The sequence below is a fragment of the Microtus oregoni genome, unplaced genomic scaffold, assembly GCF_018167655.1.
Source record: "Microtus oregoni isolate MIOR12 unplaced genomic scaffold, Mior012 000020F_ref0000438, whole genome shotgun sequence".
NCBI lineage: Eukaryota > Metazoa > Chordata > Mammalia > Rodentia > Cricetidae > Microtus > Microtus oregoni.
This window is the reverse complement of record NW_024543079.1, coordinates 14,436,770-14,451,635: the sequence shown is the minus strand read 5'-3', so window position 1 is coordinate 14,451,635 and position 14,866 is coordinate 14,436,770. Positions and strand designations below refer to the sequence as shown.

The window sequence follows — 14,866 nt, the reverse complement described above, 5'->3', positions numbered from 1 at the left end:
CATCAACCTTGTAGCAATCCTTTTGCCTAAGTCCTCCAAGTGCTGGGGTAACAAACATAAACCATCAAATCCAGCTAAGAGTACATTCCTTTCATCAATGAGGCTACTCCCTACAGAAATAGACCACTAGGGAGTCATTAAGCATGTAATGAAAGAATCTGTGATGATGTGAAAAGATATGATACCTTGTTAAGTGACATTTTAAGCGATATGGCTTATACCATCAGACTCAGCTTGTCTGTTTTCTTTAAAAACTTTAAAAATGAACATAGCCAGGTAGTGGTAGCACACACCTTTGATCCCAGCACTCAGGAGGCAGAGGCAGGTGGATCTCTGAGTTCAAGGACAGCCTGATCTACAAAGAGAAACTCTATGACCAAAAAAACAGGGGAAAAAAAAACCAATGACAACAGCTATTCCCTTTCAGATGTTTTAAGACAACTAGGTACCTTAATATCAAGGTGAGAGGTTTCGATTCAGGCTTCAATGTGACCTAGAAATCAGCTGAATATAATGGTTCAAAGCGCGTGTCTCATATGATTATGGTTTATAAAACAATAAAACTCATGGTCACTCTCCTGAGTGTAGAATCAACTCTTTACTAAAAATAACAGAAATCTTCTTACTTGTGTTTCACAAGAAGAGAAACCTCTCACTCTTCTCAAACCGAGGAAGTTCACACCTTTCTCAAGCTCCAGGTCGTTCACTCACTCCTCTGTTTACTTGATTGCAATCTCACCATCCCCCCTAGTCAATCTCACCATCCCCCTCAGTCAATCTCACCATCCCCCCTAGTCAATCTCACCATCCCCTCAAGTCAATCTCACCATCCCCCCCAGTCAATCTCACCATCCCCCCTAGTCAATCTCACCATCCCCTCAAGTCAATCTCACCATTCCCCCAAGTCAATCTCACCATCCCCCCTAGTCAATCTCACCATCCCCCCAAGTCAATCTCACCATCCCCTCAAGTCAATCTCACCATCCCCCCAAGTCAATCTCACCATCCCCTCAAGTCAATCTCACCATTCCCCCAAGTCAATCTCACCATCCCCCCTAGTCAATCTCACCATCCCCCCTAGTCAATCTCACCATCCCCCCTAGTCAATCTCACCATCCCCCTCCCCAAGTCAATCTCACCATCTCCTCAAGCAGTCTATATACTTGAAACATACAGGAGTCACCTTGGGGAAGAGAAAAGGCTAGGGACATATGCGTGTGATAGAATTAGAAGGGGATGGGGAGGGGGGAGGGAAATGGGAGGCGGGAGGAGGCAGAAATTTTTAATAAAAAAGAAAAAGAAAAAGAAAGAATTAGAAGGGGATTATGACAGGCATGGAAAATAGTTTAAAGAAGGTGGGAAATGTAGTAATAAAATGCATGCTTTAAAAGCATAGGGGGGTACTAAGTGGGGAAGAAGGGGAACAAGCTGGAGGAGAGAAACATCATGATGAAACCCTTATGTTATATGTTACTCTTAAAAATAGGTTCTTTTTTTAAAAGATGAAAAAGTAGAAAAAAAGAACTCCAAACAATCCATTCTTCAAACCAAGACACTACAGACTAAGAACCATCGTGGTGGACAGTGCAGTAAGTAGAATGGCAGAGAAAGGGGGAGTTGGACGTAAAGGACAAAGAGCAGAATTCCCGGAACAAGGCTGTCCCACTGCTGCAGTGAGTGACGGACAAAATCTGAAATTCAGGTACTTGCTACAACTGAGCAAAGACAGGGACAGGCCTAGCCAAGTCCTGATACCAGGGGAGGCCTCCTCCTACCTACTGAGCTGTACAGATCTGGAACTGGAACCAGGTCACCCTAAGAAAGGGAGGTGGCACCGTGGGAAAGGTGCTTTGCTTAGCTCAAAGCAAAAGTAGGCTTGGGATTCCTTGAATAACAGTTTGTGGGAGATTGGCTAAGAGTGTGGAAATGCTAGAGAGAATTTCTTATTTCACCTGCTTTTCTCCATATCTGGTAGCTGGAGAAAGGAAAGGCCCATTAAGGGCTGTGAGAGCAGGGAGGCTACAGCTCCATCTCCTTCATTCAGACAGATGAGGTGAAAACACATGACCTTCACCTCCCCCTCTGCCCCAGGAGACACCAGAGAGTGGAAGAAATAGTTACCTCCTGCCCTAATTGCCTACGATCAATAAATACTTGTCTGGAACAGCTGTCTATAAGGCCCAGAGAGGAAAAAGGCTAGCAGAGGGGTAGAGAGAGCTGAGAAATGTCTTAGAAAATGTGCGCTGCAGATAAGGAGAAAACATTCTGCCTTCCTTTTTATTATGAATGAATTAATTTAGAGACATGGTCTCTCTACATAGCCCTGGCTGTCCTAGAATTGACTATGTAGACCAGCTTGTCCTTAAACTCACAGATATTCTCCTGCCTCTGACTCCTGGGTGCTAGGATTAAAGGCATCTGCCACCACACCCAGCCCTTGGATGATATCTTAAATATCGTTTTTTTATTAGTCTTAGGGATTATAAACCAGGACCTTGCTAGGCAAGTGCTCTACCACTGAGCTACATTCCCAGTGCCTAGATGGAAATCTTAAGAAGGGAGAATCTGTCCCACCAAGCTGTCTATTAATAAGTGGCATCAAGTCCAGCTGGGTACCTCAGCCCCACATTTCCTCTTACTCCAGTGCGCAAGCCCAGATTCACCTCTGAAGTAAGTCAGCTCTTGCTCTCAACTATCACCAGTGTTCACAGTCTCTTTCTTCTTGGCTCCTCCTTCTAAAACAGTGACTTATCTACAAAGACCCAGTCAGGCATGGCAGTACACAACTATAACATTGCAGGATATCAGGAGCTCAAGGACACCTTTGGCTTAGATGAAACCAGCCTGGGCTACATGAGATCCTGTCTCAAAAACAAAAAAACAAAACAAACAGAAGAAACAGTCTTTTCCCATTGCTGCTATGTCGTGTGGTAGCAGGGGCTCAAGTGCAATTCAAGATTGGACTCCACCCATAACTCATGGGGCTGTAATGGGCATCCATACTGCTTTACAACAACAAGTACTGAAAACCACTCTCAACCACAATGTCCTACCGTGTGGAATTCTCAGAGTTGCCAAAGCCTTAGACAAGTGCCAAGCCTATCTTTGTGTGCTTGCTTCCAGTTGTATATGTCAAGTTGGTGGAGACTGTCCCGAGCAGCAAAACACACAAATTTGATGACAGCAAGAGACTAGGGGAATGGGTGGGCCTTTGTAAAATTAATCAAGAGGGGAACCCCATAAGGAGGTTGGCTGCAGTTGTGTAGTGGTTAAGGACTATGGCAAAGAATCTCTAGACAATAGCATCATTGAAAAGTTTCTCAAATGCAGGAAATGAACAAATAAACCTGGCTCATTAAAAACAACACAAAACCAAACAGACTTCTGAATGTCACATCTTATCAGTCAGATTAAGTTCAAACTCCAAGAGCAAACAAGATCCTCAGTATCTTCGTTTTGTCTCTTCAGCTTTCCTGTTCACCCTTGCCTACACATCCCGCCTTCCGCCACAACACGCACCACACAGGCTCTCCCACTCAGGCTCCTCCTCCTGACTGAGCTGTCCTGTCACCTTCAGCAGCATGTGGAACACGAGCAGAGGTAACAAAAGAAGCCACAGCTAACACTGATTGCTCAGTTACTAGGTGACATGCATGTGTAGTGTCTACCTCAAGAATGTGCCAGACTCAAAGAGGCCCTGAGGAAACATCACAACAGACTTGGGAAAGAACTACCTTTAGCTCATTTTCCTGTGACACACTAAATGTCATAAAAATCACATATTTTACTCATTCCACCAGTAAAGAAACCAAGGCACAGAAACAAGTTTAAGAAACTTGAGTTGCCCAACTGCCCCAGTCCATACTTTTAACTCTTGCTAAGCAGCCTAGTCTGCTGTCTTCTAGCAATGCCGGTTTGTTCTTTCTTCCCTATCTGTTTTAGGAATTTCTCAAGGGCAATAATTCTTTTTTTTAAAAATATTTATTTACTTATTATGTATACAATATTCAGTTTGTGTGTATGCCTGCAGGCCAGAAGAGGGCACCAGACCTCATTACAGATGGTTGTGAGCCACCATGTGGTTGCTGGGAATTGAACTCAGGACCTTTGGAAGAGCAGGCAGTGCTCTTAACCGCTGAGCCATCTCTCCAGCCCAAGGGCAATAATTCTTTTTTTTTTTTTTTTTTTTTTTATTTTTCGAGACAGGGTTTCTCCGTAGCTTTTGGTTCCAGTCCTGGAACTAGCTCTTGTAGACCAGGCTGGCCTCGAACTCACAGAGATCCGCCTGCCTCTGCCTCCCGAGTGCTGGGATTAAAGGCGTGCGCCACCACCGCCCGGCAAGGGCAATAATTCTTAATTTTGAATCTCTTCCACCTTTTGCAGCACACGTGATGAACGCATAACTGAATAAATGAACATCATTCAACAATACACAGGAAATCCTTTTAAAAAGTACATAGCTGGGTGTGATGGCATGCCATTAATCCCAGCACTCAGGAGCAGAAGCAGGCAGATCTCTGAGTTCGAGGCCAGCCTAGTCTAAAGGTGTGAGTTCCAAGACAGCCAGGGCTACACAGAGAAACCCTGGTTCAGGGGGTGAAAAAAAAAAAGACAGACAGAAAGAAAAACAAACACATCAGAGGGGGGAAAAAAAGGAAAAAAAGACAGACATAAAGAAAACAAGCACATCAAAGGAAAAAAAAAGACAGTCAGAAAGAAAGAAAAACAAGCACGTCTTGAGGAAGACCTCCCAGAGCATTAGAGAGGGTAATGTGGCCTGAGGAAGGCGTAACACAAGCCTGACATTAGAATGGATCAGATCACCCAGAGGAGCAGTTGAGGCTCACAATGCCAGGGGCATGGCAATGGCTGACACCTGAATTCTGGGGTAGAAACACGGTGCTACCCTATCCAGTGGCCTGGGGACAGGCATGGATGGGCACACACACAACCTAAGCAGAAGTAAGAGAACATATGGAGGTACAGACTTAGGAGGAACTGCTAAGTTGTGCAGAAATCTAAAAGGGGTAAGAAGGCATTGAGTTAGGAAGAAAAGTGATTGGCACAGGGGCAGGGAAGATGAAAAGAAGGAAAAGGTTACTAAATATTTTAGACAAACTGTACAATAAGCAAACAGTGCCAGAGTTTGCGCTGTGTCAAACATGCTGGGTGTCAGGGAGACCGTGACTCAGTTCATGTCCTCACAGTGCTCCCGGTAAACAATACAAAATATAAGACAGAAGTACAGTGGAAACAGACAAGCCCATCAGGGCTACACCTGAGTTTGGAACAGTGAGGAGGAGAGACCCAGCATCTAAGGAAAATAGCATTGGCAAAGCAGTAGGGTGAGGTGAATGGTGTCCTAAGAACAGGGGGATGTTAACTAACACAACAAGGCAAATGGGGAGGCTGGAAGGAGGAGCTAGAAGAATGGGCCCGGGGGGGGGGGGGGGGGGGGGCGGGGGGGGGGGCGGTCTATAGGACAGGAAAGGGAAATGGAGGCTGGGGAAATCAAGTTCAACTGATTCTCAGCTAACTAGTGAGTTCAAGGTCAGTCTAGGGTACCTAAGATTCTGTCTCAAGATGACAAACAAAGCAATAACAAAAAGAAAAACATGTGAACCATGAGGATGAAGACAAATGAAAAATTTCAAAATAATGAGTTTCAGAACCCAGAATGAGAGGCAGAAAGTGACCAGCATCCACAAGAGACACTTCACTCCCTTTTTTTCTTTTGATACAGGGTCTCACATAGCTCAGACTGGCCTTGGGCTTGCGGTGCACTTGAGGATGACCTTGAATCTCTAATCTTCCTTTCTCTATTTTCCAAATGCTAGGACTTCAGGCATAGGCCACCAACTCTAGTTTATGCATTCATTGTTAAGGATTATATCAGCTAGGCAAGCACCCCACCAAATGTGCTACATTCCTGGCCCATTTATATATATATATATATATATATTTTTTTTTTTTGTGTGTAGAGCTAATATACTTTTTTGGTTTTTGATTTTTTTTCCCCGAGACAGGGTTTCTCTGTAGCTTTGGAGGCTGTCCTGGAACTAGCTTTTATAGACCTGGCTGGCCTCGAACTCAGAGATCCGCCTGCCTCTGCCTCCTGAGTGCTGGGATTAAAGGCATGCGCCACCACCACCACCTGGTTTTGCTAATATACTTGAGTAAAAGTTACAATCTTCCATCTAAAGTCTCAACAAGCAGGCAGAGATAAGAGCATAGGGTTTAGTTCCACAAATAATAAAAAGTAAACACCTACCAGACTACAACTGAAATAATGGCTAACTAGGGAGAACTGTGCCAAAAAGAATATGAGTTTTACCCCCAAATAAAACAATTTACTAGTATTTGCGAGCACAGCCCATAGAAGCACTAGGTTTCATGAGCAAAACTTCACCTTTGGCCTCGTCACAGAAACATTAGGATACATTAGCTAAGTTGATATGGGCACTGGTTGCCATATCAGGGAACGGCATTACCCAATCTAACTCTGAATATGTTTTCCAACTCTCTGCATCAGGGTGGGGGCCAAAACAAGCCTCTGCAAGAAGGTGCCGCTCGGGACTGCACCTTCATGATGGCCTGGGTGGGTGGTACAACAGCAGGGCAGAGCAGGAAAGAGACACAGGAACGAAACAAGGAAAAGCCAGGGGACTGACTCAGCATATGGTGTGGTGATATTCTGTTTGTGTTTTAACAAAGATCAGAATGCAGAGTTAAATCATGAGAAGCCAGGCAGTGGTGGCACACACAAAGTCAGGTGGAGCTCTGCTAGTTCAAGGATACCCTGGGCAGTAAGAAACTGCTCCAGTCTAAAGGAGAAACAGAGCTCACACAAAGGTGATCCCAGCACTTGGAATCAGGTGCCTTTAAGCCTAACAGTGGGGAGGTGGAGACAGGAGTGAACGGCTGGGAGGAGACAGTCAGTTTGAGGCAGTCTGAGGACAGGAGCAGCCCTTTGATCTGAGCACTGATAAGGTAAGAACTCTAGTAGCTGGCTGCTCTGCTCCTCTAGTCCTTCAGCTTTCACACCTGATAGCTGACTCCAGGTTTTTATTGTTGGGAGCAGTTAGAGTTTGTGCTACACCATGGACTTAGCAAGGAATACACAGAGTCAGAGACTGGGTCACAGACAGTGACCTGTCTCAGGACAGACTGCCAGCGGGACAGACTGGATTCTGACCAAAAGAGCTGAGGTCCCATGAGACCTCAGAAAAGAAAATTGCACCAGCATCAGAGGCAACAGGAGGCGGAGGAGCAGCCAGGGTCGAAGCCCAGTGCATTTACATCCCTTGGCACCTGTGCTCTCTCAACAGCGCAGTCTGTGTGAAGGCAGTCCAGCCAAACCAGGGATGATGGAACTCTGAGCACCTGCTCTGTCCCAGACAGGACGTGAGCATGCCCCGTGCTCTAAAACAGGCCTTTTAGTCACGACTACCATCCAGTCTTACAGACGAGGAAAAGGAAGGTGAATGGACAGTTTCCCTCCAGACCCACTGTATCACCACACCATCTAGATCTCAGCCTCTATCTGAACCGTAATAGACAGAAGTCAGTGCGAGACTGTCTCAAAAGTCAAGAGACACAAGAAAGTGAATTATCCCATCTTTAGCTTTAGCATTTATGTACTGCAAGTGTGAAGTACAGAAACAAAGGTTGAGGAATGACAAACTGATTCAGTTTTACCCAATATTACAGGCATTACTATTATAGTGGAAGAGTCAACGTGGTTCAGAGAGATGTGGCTAAGACAGAATTCTTCAAATATTTTAATAGATTAGGAACACTGTGATAGTCTCTATTTATAGCGGACAACAGTGGAAAACAAATGTCCAGCAACGGAAAGAGCCAGGCTGCAGAACAAATGTGTGCGACATGGATGGGTGGAGTGAGAAGGCTTGCTTTTTCTCTGGTGTGCTTAGATTGCTTTGATTCCTACAAATGCTTGAACCACTTCTAATTTTTAAAATTAAAATTAAAGGTATAAAGAAAATGACAAGTGTGTGTTTAATGTCTGTATTACTTTAGAAAGTACACCAGCACACACAATGTATGCAGTGTTGGGAATTGGAACCAGGGCTTTGTGCATGCTAGGAAAGTGCTCTACCAAGTGAGCTACATCCCCAGCCCTTTGCATGACTTTAGGATAGATAGGCTCTCAAAAGTAGAATAAGCCAGGTATTATAGTGCACGCCTTTAGTACCAGCACTCAGAAAGCAGAGGCAGGCAAATGTCTATGGAGTTCAAGGCCAGCCTGGTCTACATAGTAAGTTCCAGAACAACCAGAGCTACACAGAAACTCTGTCTCAAGATAAATAAATAAATAAATAAATAAATAAAAATACAAACATTTTAAGACTATTGATAAATGCCTCCCAGAAGGGTCATACAAACGTGTTAAGTCAGCTGGCAATGTTCATAATGGAACATGTTACTACTATATTATTATTATTATTATTATTATTATTATTATTATTATTATTATTATTATTTTACCTGAGTAGAGGTCTTATGATGTCCAAGTTAAGCCTTCAGCATTTAAGTTCAAGGGACCCTTCTTGCTCAGCCTTCCAAGTGACTGGGATATGTATCACCATTAGTGCTGAAAATGTCACTTTTGTTTTTAGCACTGATGGTAACACATATCCCAGCTACTTAGAAGGCTGAGCAAGAAGGGAGGTCGGGTGATGGTGGTGCACACCTTAATCCCAGCACTCGAGAGGCAGAGCAGGTGAATTTCTGTGAGTTCGGGGCCAGCCTGGTCTACAAGGGCTAGTTCCAGGACAGCTAGGATTCTTACACAGAGAAAACCTGTCTCAAAAATAGAAGTGCTTGCTGCAAAATGACCACAACCTTCAGAACAAGAAAATTCAAGTTATACGAGTATTTTTTTCAGCACTGGAGACTGAAGCTAGGGGCTTTATGCACTGAGCTACATCCCTGGCTGTAATATTATAAATAACCCAACAAATTAAACTAAAAGGCCTAAAGAAAAAACAACCTAAGAAATTTAGAAGAAACAATGTCTTACAAAGAGCTAAGTCATTCTTCTGTGCTTCCCTGCAAAAGGTCAGTACACTGTACATAAACAGTTCCATGATACATGATGTCACATGACCACTTCTCTTGATCTTACAAATGATTAAGCAATAGTGTTTGGAAATAAGCATTCTTATGATAGGGATATTTTATAAGAATATAAATTTAGCAAAACCTTTAAGAAATCATGAGAGCAGTAACACAATGATTCCCCTGGTTGTAAATGCAAAAAATTAATACAAATGACAAAGCTAATTGTAGTAGTATTTAATTAGCTAAATATTAGGAAATTACCTAATATTAAATTGATTACAAATGTTCTAAGCTGGGCATGGTGGTTGAAACATACCTATAATGCCAACACTTGGAATCAAGAGACCCAGGCTGGTCTGGCCTACATCCTGAGTTTGAAGTCTATCTGGGTTACATATCAAAACCTTTTCTCAAAAAGGGGGAGGGGTTGTAGAGATGGCTCAGTGGTTAAGAGAACTTGCTGCTCTTCCAGAAGATCTACGTTCAATTTCCAGCACCCACAGCCATCTCTAACTCCAGCTCCAAGGACCCAACACTCTGAAGCATAGCCCCCACATGCATATATACATAATTAAAAATTAAATCTAAAAAAGAATCTACATATATTCATTCACACAATGGAATAGTATTCAAAAAAACAGGAAGATTTGGACTGGTCAAAGTGACACACACTTTTAATCCGAGCATTCAGGAGACAGAGGCAGGTGGTGAGTTTGAGGCCAGCCTGATGAAGAGATCAAGCTTGAGATCAGGGTTAAAAAGTGAGGCTCAGGGGGCTGGAGAGATGGCTCAGAGGTTAAGAGTACTGGCTGCTCTTCCAGAGGTCCTGAGTTCAATTCCCAGCAACCACATGGTGGCTCACAACCATCTGTACTGAGATCTGGCGCCCTGCTCTGGCGTGCGGGCATACATTGAGGCAGAATGTTGTATATATAATAAATAAATAAATAAATAAATAAATATTAAAAAAAAAAGTGAGGCTCAGCCTCAAAGAAAAAACCAAACAAACAAACTCAGACTGGTGAGATAGCTCAGCAGCTACAGCACATGGCACAGTGCCTGACTGCATGAGTTCAATCCCCAGGGCACACAGTGGAAGGTGAAAATCAAATCCCAAAGTTGTTTTCTTACCTCCGCAAGTATGCTGTGGCATGCATGTACACGCTCACACACACTCAGACACATAATCAACACAATTTTATAAAAACAAAATAAAGCCCAGCTTACATCTGGATATGATCATCTGAGCACTTAGAAAACTACAAAAGGAAGATTATAAGTTTAAAACCAACCTCTACAGCATGGCAGACTCTCTCTCTCTAAAACAAACCACAGGAATGTGAAGGAGAACGGCTCCCATATAGGCTCATAGTTTTGATTACTTGATCCCCAGTTGGTAGAACTGATTGAGAAGATTAGGAGGTGTGGCCTTGTTGGGGTAGGTATGTTTCTGGGAGCTGGCTTGGAGGTTTCAAAAGACTCATGTCACTCCCAGTATGTTCTCTGCTTCTGTTTGTGGGTTTAGATATGAGTTCTCAACAGCTGGTCCATGCTGTCATAATCCTGCCATGATGATGATGGACTCTCACTGTCTGGAACTGCAAACCTCAAATAAACCCTTTCTTCTATAAGTTGCCTTGGCCACAGTGTTTTGTCACAGCAATAAAAAAGGAACTAATGCAAAAAAAAAAAAACACAGAAAAATGTTGATATATATATGGGATCATGTTACTAGCTGGCTTCAGATCTCCATCCCTCCCTATGTCCAGGCTTTCTGTCAATTTTACAGTACCTTACCATGGTGGACAAGATAAGTCACCTCACCTTTTCTGATTATTTATTTTTGCTTTGCTTTGTTTTGTTTTGGGGTTACGGTCTCACTGTCACTCAAGCTGGCCTAGAACTCACTATTACAGATAAGGCTGTCGTTTAATTTGTGGCAATCCTCCTGCCTCTGATTCCTGGGTGCTAAAATTACAGGCACAAGTAACCACAACTGGCCCATGTATTATATTTTGATCAACGAGATATTAAAATATATGATGCAACCAGAAACTTTAAAATTCCATGCCTGGCCCAGAGATTGGTGTTATATGCCCTTAACCTCAGCACTCAGGAGCAGAAGCAGGCAAATTTCTATGACTTAGAGGCCAGCCTAGTCTACAGAGTGAGCTCCAGGATAACTAGGGCTATTACACAGAAAAGCTCTGTCTCAAAACACCAAAAAGAAAGAAAAAAAAAATGTCACCTCTTTGCGTTTGATGTCTAGTATGCTTCTCCCATTCTTAGAGGAACAACATGCTTAAATTAGGCCCCCAATGCAGGAGGATGACAGCCCTGTAGCAGGGGGCCTACCTAGATTAGTAAACCCAGCTTGCTCCTGAAGGCATAAATGAGCCAGTGAAACTGGTACAATGACTAGTCATGTCCACACAGACCAGCTGGTCTCTAGCTTATAAGAAAGTGTGACCTGAGTTCATTTTGTGGTTGTTTTAAGTAACTGGGTTTTGGAGTGGTTTGTTAAATAACCTTTCGTTTTGTTTTATATTTTGAGACAGGAAGTGATGGAGGAAGGTCATTGGCTAATAAAGGAACTGCCTTAGCCCATTTTATTGGTTAGAAGATAGGTGGGAGGAGTAAACAGAACAGAACGCTGGGAGGAAGAGGAAGTGAGCTCAGACTCCACAGCTCTCCTCTCGGGAGCAGACGCCTCAGAGAGACACCATGCTCCTGGCTCCTGGGCAGATGCACGCAATGAAGCTCCGACCCAGGATGGACATAGGCTAGAATCTTCCCGGTAAGCGCACCTAGGGGCGCAACACAGATGATTAGAAATGGGCTAAATTAATATGTGAGAATTAGCCTAGAAGAGGCTAGATAGAAATGGGCCAAGCAGTGATTAAATGAATACAGTTTGTGTGTTGTTATTTCGGGCATAAGCCATGCAGACGGCTGGGGTGTTGGGGACGCAGCCCCTCCGCCCGTATTACTACAAGGAAGGGTCTCACTCTGTAGCTCTGTCTGTCCCGGAACTCACTACTAGACCAGTCTGGCCTTAAAGTCACAGAGCTCCACCCATCGCTACTCCTCAATTACCGGGATTAAAGACTGCACCACCACGCCTGGCCGGAATATTTTTGTGGCAATGGTTATTATATATAATATCTAAAAGTCTGAAAGAAAAATGGGAGAAACTGTAAAATATGGCCCATATGTGAATGGAAAAGACATGGTTAAAATGGCAGATTGATCACTTGTTCTGGTCTTCATTTATCCAGAACCATCTTTGAAATGACAGTACATAAGTACCAGAATTAAGCAACTAAGAACAGATTTTAACAAACATATTTTCTTAAAGTTTTAACCTTTATTTTTATTTTATATGTATGGATGCTCTGCCTGCACGTATGTCTGTGTACCATGTGTGAACAGAACTTGTAAAGGCTAGAAGAGAACACTGGATCCCTTAGGGCTAGAGTTACAGATGGTTGAGATGTTTGAGATGCCATGTGTGTGCTACCCAGGTAGAGCTCTTTGAGTTCAAGGTTATGCTGGTCTACAGAGCAAGTTCCAGGTCAGCCAGGGATACACAGTGAGACCCTGTCTCAAAACAGACAAGCAAAATGGTTCAATGGTAAAGGTACTTGTGAAAGTACAATGACCCAAATCCTATCTCAGAATCCAGAAAAAGGTAGGAGAGCTGGGTAATAGTGGTGCAAGCCTTTAATCCCAGAATTTGGGAGGCAGAGGCAGGTGAGTTTGAGGCTTGCCTGGTTCAAGGCTACACAGAGAAACTGTCTCCTGTCTCAAAAAAAAAAAAAAAAAAGGGTAGGAGGCGAGAACTAACTACAGAGCTGTCTTCTGCCCTACACACATGGACCATGGCATATGCATCCCCATGAACACACAAAGTATTGCTCAAAAAAAACTGAACTAACCAGAAGTGATGGCACAAGCCTGTAACACCAGCACTAGGGAGGTGGTGGCAGGAGCTTGTAGTCAAAACAAAACAGCCTGGCTCAAAACAACAACAAAGGCTGGCCTTGACACTATACAGTAGTTCTCCTACTTAAAGTCAGCTAAACTGAGAGAACATAACAGCTGACCTAGGGTTATGCACCACTGACATTCTCATTATAATTCTTTTGAAACATTTTTTAAAAGACTATGTCAATAGCGATTCTCTGAGTAATAGATATTTTAGGACTAACTTTTTTTTCTCGGCTTAGCTCCATTTTCTAAAAGATTATTAATAAAAAATAATCTTTTATTATTTGTGTGTAATTTCTAAAAAATATTGTATTTTTTTCTTTCTTTTTGAGTCAAATTCTTGCTATACAACATAGGCTGGCCTTGAATTCCTTATCCTCTTGGCTTAACCTCCCAATTGTTGGGATTATAGGTATGTGCTACCATGTGCAGCTTATGCTGCTTAAAAGAAAAGAAAAATCTGGAACATAGGTGTAATAAAGTCCTGCCTATTTTATACTCTTCTTGGGCGCCTTACCTTTCATTGTGGTCAAAATGAAGAAAGCAATGAGGGTGTTGTTGATGGCGCAGGTAGATTTGGCAACACAAGACAGGATCGTATAGGGATTCAGGAGGTAGCTGGGGAAAACACACGTATTTGTCATTAGTAAACCTGATCAATGGACCAGAGAATCCTGGTCACCACAGCCATGACGTTCAACTCATTTACAAAAAGGAAGAAACTCCTTAAAAATGAGTTATCCAAATACAAGAGGCTAGCGGGGCTTGGTATCGGTGAGCAAAGGCACTCGACATTACGCTATGGGCACATTCAAAGCCGTCACATTTCCATATAATAATAACAAAGATCATATAAACTAACAAAAACATTCCAGTTTTCGTTTCATTTTTAGTGGGGGATTTTTGTGGTTCTATTTTGGTTTGTTAGGGCTTTTTTGGAGTTTGGTTGTTTTTTTGTTTTTGTTTTTGTTTTTTTCCAAGACAGGGTTTCTCTGTGTAGCTTTGGTGCCTGTCCTGGAACTAGCTCTTGTAGACCAGGCCTGCCTTGAACTCAGAGATTCGCCTGCCTCTGCCTCCCTAGAGCTGGGATTAAAGGCCTGTGCCACTACCACAGGCCAGGCTTTTTGTTTTGTTTTTGAGACAAGGTCTCCACAACCCAAACCGGCCTTGAACTCTAAGCAGCTGGGAATGACCCTCCAGCTTCCACTCCCAAGTGCTGGGAGGACAGGTGGACCATTTGGCCCAGGAGCATTATCTTACTTTTGCATACAAGGAAACTGAGATTCAGTTATTAACTTGCCCAAGTTTTTACAAGCTATTAAATATATGCAAAAATCTTCCTAGTTCTAAAGCCAACATTCTCTCTATGAAGCCCTCTTTGTAGTCAGCAGTATCCCCTGACTCAGACCATGAACAATGTATCCTCTAAATTCTACAAGTTATCTGGCATAGAACTCCACAGGATCTTGACAGACCATTAGGAAAAAGTTAAGCTGGGGTCCTTTCCCCTAAAGTAGGAAGGAATGGAATCAGAAAACGAATCTGAAGTGCTTTGAGTTGGAAAGTCTTACTTAGTCAGTGAGGATTCTTTTTATTTATTTCTGTCCTGCTTCTACAAAAGATTTGCATCTGCTAAAATGAGAACAAATAAATAAAATAGTCAAGAAGTAAAACCAGCCATAATCAAGACCAGGGGAAATACAGAAGAAGAAAAAAAAGGTAAAGACAGATTTGGAAAACCAAAGAACTAGAGCAGTACAATATCAGTTTCAGACAGACTGCAGCTGTACAA

General features: G+C 43.0%; 1 protein-coding gene across 1 annotated transcript in view; it reads right to left on the bottom strand.

The window, feature by feature from the left end:
* Positions 1-14,866, bottom strand: part of Pigu (phosphatidylinositol glycan anchor biosynthesis class U) — an 85,966-nt gene that overhangs the window by 39,271 nt on the left and 31,829 nt on the right. Inside the window, exon 6 of the mRNA XM_041670261.1 lies at positions 13,592-13,692. Coding sequence (XP_041526195.1) covers positions 13,592-13,692 — 101 coding nt within the window. The remainder of the gene's footprint in view (positions 1-13,591; positions 13,693-14,866) is intronic.